Source organism: the organism of the source record quoted next, unplaced genomic scaffold (assembly GCF_019419815.1).
Source record: "Pyrus x bretschneideri cultivar Hongxiangsu unplaced genomic scaffold, Pyrus_bretschneideri_v1 Contig64, whole genome shotgun sequence".
NCBI lineage: Eukaryota > Viridiplantae > Streptophyta > Magnoliopsida > Rosales > Rosaceae > Pyrus > Pyrus x bretschneideri.
Genome location: NW_025999803.1, coordinates 2,203,560 through 2,207,904, shown reverse-complemented (window position 1 = coordinate 2,207,904; position 4,345 = coordinate 2,203,560). Strand labels below are relative to the sequence as shown.

Here is a 4,345-nt window from a genome sequence, read left to right as displayed (position 1 = left end):
CTCCACCAACTGTGGCCCACTACTATCTGACTGTCATCTTTGTACGGACCCGCAAGCGGGGGGCCCACTACGGCCTTATTCTGAAGTGGCAACCAATCAACACGCGCCTATCTATAAAAATGCCTTCCCGCTGCCGCCAAACCCTCATCCTTTCCGGCCGCCACCAAAGGTCCAAAACGACGACGACGCCAGCATTTCCTTGGCGACACCATGAAAAACCCCCACGTACCACCGCCTCGCCCTCTCTACAAGCAGATTTCGTGGTCGCCCGACACGATCCGGGAAGAGACGTGGCAGCGTCGTACGAGCATTTCTGGCACGCGCCGCCTTGTTCGTAGCAAAAGCGTTTCCGGCGATGATTTGGAGGAGCTGAAGGCCTGTATTGAGCTCGGATTCGGGTTCGATTTACCCGACGTCGACCCGAAACTATCCGATACTTTACCTGCTTTGGAGTTTTACCACGATGTAAATAAGCAGTGCAGTAAGAGCTTGTTAACAGGTTTGGTTGATGTGAACCGTTGGATTGATTTGATCTTGGACTTTTTTTTATCGGCCGGGTTTTGATTGGTGTTTTTTGATATATTGTTTCAGACAGTGGCGATGCGGAGGAGGTGAAGACGAGATTGCGGCAGTGGGCCAAGTTTGTCGCTTGCTCCGTTCGGGAATCATCATCTTCTTCCATCTAATCTCAAAAATAATTTTTTGAATTTCCTAAAGTGTAAAGTGTAAATTATAAATTTAATTATTTATTTCAATAATTTTTTAGTTTTTAATAAAAAGTGAAAAAAAAAAATGGTTATCAAACGACTATTTGATTTTTATTTTTAATGTTTAGTTTCATTTTCAGAAAACGAATAGTGTTCTTGGCAATTCTTTTCAGTTTTTGGTTTTCAAAATTGAAAACAGTTAGGTAACAAGCTTTCACTTCTTAGTTTTCAATAGGTGAAAACTAAAATTGAAAATGAATTGATTATCACACGGTCACTAAAGTAGTAAGGGTGTAACTTAATACAAAATCTTCCTCATTATCAGTACCAATCATATAAATCTCTCTCATTATGGGCCCGTAACACCTAACAACAGTTAGGCTATTTTCGAGTGATTTATGACAGACTTCAAAATTAGTAACAATAAGACTTCAAAATGTTAAATGAAAGGGATTAGATAAGCTATCTATGTGCACTACAACGGCATGTAAGAGGGAATTGCTAAACACTACATGGAAGTAGGCATTTACAGATCTCTCTCACATGCATTTGCAATTGCATTTCTAATCCTCTCTATCTAACTTGACCTTAATTTCTTGGGACTTATAAATCTATCACCCAAACATATCTTAACAATTTCTCTCTTCCTTTAGTGTAGAAATATCGTGTTGAATTTGTGTCTAAACCCATATTAACTCTATCGGGTTAAGTTTAATCTCTCTAAACCCACTTCACTTGATCCTTCACCGCTATCGGTCATGGTCCTTACCATGTTACCATATACAAGTAAAATGTCAATATTAGTTGGCTAAATCACACAATAGATTATGATAATAATTAAGTATTAAATTCGTGATGCATGTGAGTACAACTTGAGACCTTTTATTTATAAGTAGAGAAAAATAGTACAAATACACGCACTTTTGAGATGTCATTGGTAACATTAAGACAATATCCTCCGAAGATGTGCGAACATACGACATCAGACTATGCTTACAGGACATAACTATGACAATGCAAACATGTATCGGTCAGTCTTTTCCAACCTTGTGGACTCGTAAAATTTCAGGCCTAAAAAGGTTAGAATTACAAAAAGCTACAAGGGACATGAATGCTAGGGAGACCAAAGTTTTTAAACTAAATTTGTAAACCAAATGATGTGGTTGTTGATGATTGGATATTATTTAAGCGTTGATTAATGTGCTTATTTTCTATTAGAGAAACATCATTTGGTTTACAAATTTTGGTCTTCCTAGCATTACCCTCGGTAAAATATCAAACTACAACCTACACGTGTCACCATACGAAAGCTTAAGGAGCAATGAAATATCTCATATTAAATTATGTGTCTTATTTGCAAGTAATTAGATTGACCTAGTGGATATAGCATTTCTAATTACACTTACTCCGTTTAAGTTCAAATTCTCTCCTTTCTCATAGTTTAAATCACTTTAGTATTAATTATTTATTGTTTGATAAAAATAAAAATTGTGTCTTACTATTGTTGGATACTGTGAGATTATTCCTTTGCTAGAATAGAACAATTGCAATACCATTAGGTCGCATTCTCAGTTGAATATAACATGTGTGTTAAAGAGTGTTTATTTACAACCTAGAATATATTTTATTTAAGCGGATAATACATGTTAGAGACATGTTTAAAAATATTTTTAAAATGACCAAAAAAGTGTTTTTAAATAACTAAAATCTCTTACGACAATGTTTGAAATAAGTGGCTCAAACTGTTTGTGAATTTTAAAATTAATACTTGCCTTCTGATGTAAGCGTTTCTTTCATGAAGCACTTCTAAATAATTTTCCAAAAAACACTTGAATTTTAATAATATTTAGTTGTGACCAATATCATCAAAATATTTTAAGGGAGCTAGTATTTGTACTTTTAATATCTCAATCTGCACTCCTTCTATATTTTTAATTTATCTATTCTAAATTTCTTAATGTGATTTCAATTTTACCCCTATATTTTTTTTTTTGTTAAATGATCGATTTGTTAGATTAGAGAACCAATGGACTTTGAACCCACACCGTAATGCAAGAGCACCACTTCCTCCCCCCCCGGCACAATTGTGGTGACCACTTGCACCCCTATATTGTTATTAACGTCCATAAAATTTCGAAAGTCTCATTAAAAATAATTTTGATAACATACTTAATGTCCTAATAAAAACAATATCACGTGTTCCTTATTTTTTAAAACTCAAGAAAAATTAATAACATATTGATTATTATTTTTTAAAACAATAATATATGTGTTAAAATATCATTGGACAAAATCAAACGATGAATACTCAATAATGAGTACCCAAGTATTATCTAATTTTGGAAGTGTTTTCCTTTGGCAAGCCCTACTAATCTTTCATTTGGGTTTGATTTTGATGACGAGAAAAAAAAAAATAGTGGAGGGATTTCTGGTAGAATTTTGTTTCCTTCCAGATTTGATATGAGACAATAGCATAGCAAACGTCATTAAGGAGCATCTTTCTTTTTTATTTTCAACAAAATAAAGTTATGCTAAACAAAGGCAACAAATAATCTTTCTAAATACAAAGAAAAAGAATGACTTACCTAGAAAAAGAAAGAACGAACAACTTTGCCCAGACTCAGAGTTCAAAAAAAAAAAAAAAAAGGTCTGATGATGAAGAACGAAGAAATTTGGAGAGAGATGTAATTAAAAAAAAGGTCTCTACGTCTCCCTATTATGATTATGTTATCATACTTAACGAGGTTTTCAAGATTTTAGAAATTACATTAAAAAAATTATAATATATATAGAGTTTTAACGAAAAGTCTGTGATATTGTTCACTTAAACGAAAAATCATATTTTTACACTAAAAGGTCAATCCTAGTACTATTTACTTTACTCTTTTGTCTTTATTGTTAAAACTCAAAATTTTCAAGCATTTTTCATTAGTTTTCCTTAATTTTTTTTGTTGAACGATAGATTTTATGAAATTAGATGATAGATTAACTATTAACCGAGTTTGAACTCACACCGTCATGTAATAGCTCTCTTCCTTTCCATCATTGTGATAAAGGGTCACTTACTAAAAAGTGCAGATAAAGATTTTGAGAGTACCAATTACAACTTGGAGGAGAATTCTCTCCCCTTCTACTTAAACGGTGATAGTTAAGACGCATGAACATTTTATATTGATTTTTATTACAAAGACAATAAGATAAAAAACAAAGTGTGAGAAAAGAAAGAAACGGAAATAAGAGGGAGGAAAATGAGAAAGAAATGAGAATAAAAAGGAAAAAAAATCATATTCCTTACAACTCCTTATGTTAATTCACACGTTATAATAAAGGCGAAATAAAATGATGTTACATAAGCAATTGCAGTCACCCAACAAATTTATTCGTGATCATGTAACGCCACATGCTCCACTAAAACCCAGCGCGTGCGTTCTAGTCGCCCCGCACCGAATATGCCATCGCTCCCAACTTCGAGAGTACGGCACGAGAACTCGTCCCTGACGAGGAAAGAAAATATCTGGGAGATATTTCTTGAGGATGACGTGGCATCTAGCTGATTCAACCGACGCGTGGAAAGAGCCCGCCATCTGGAGCTTTCATTGGCCCTAACCCAACAACAACAAAAAGCCCCCCTCTCTCTC

At 34.3% G+C, this 4,345-nt stretch overlaps 1 protein-coding gene across 1 annotated transcript; it reads left to right on the top strand.

The window, feature by feature from the left end:
- On the top strand, positions 1–755 carry LOC103937991. The gene is made up of 2 exons (XM_009347979.2): positions 1–499; positions 592–755. The coding sequence occupies exons 1-2, from the start codon at positions 211–213 to the stop codon at positions 684–686; spliced, it is 384 nt and encodes a 127-aa protein (XP_009346254.2). The 5' UTR covers positions 1–210; the 3' UTR covers positions 687–755.
- The last annotated feature ends 3,590 nt before the right edge of the window (positions 756–4,345 follow it).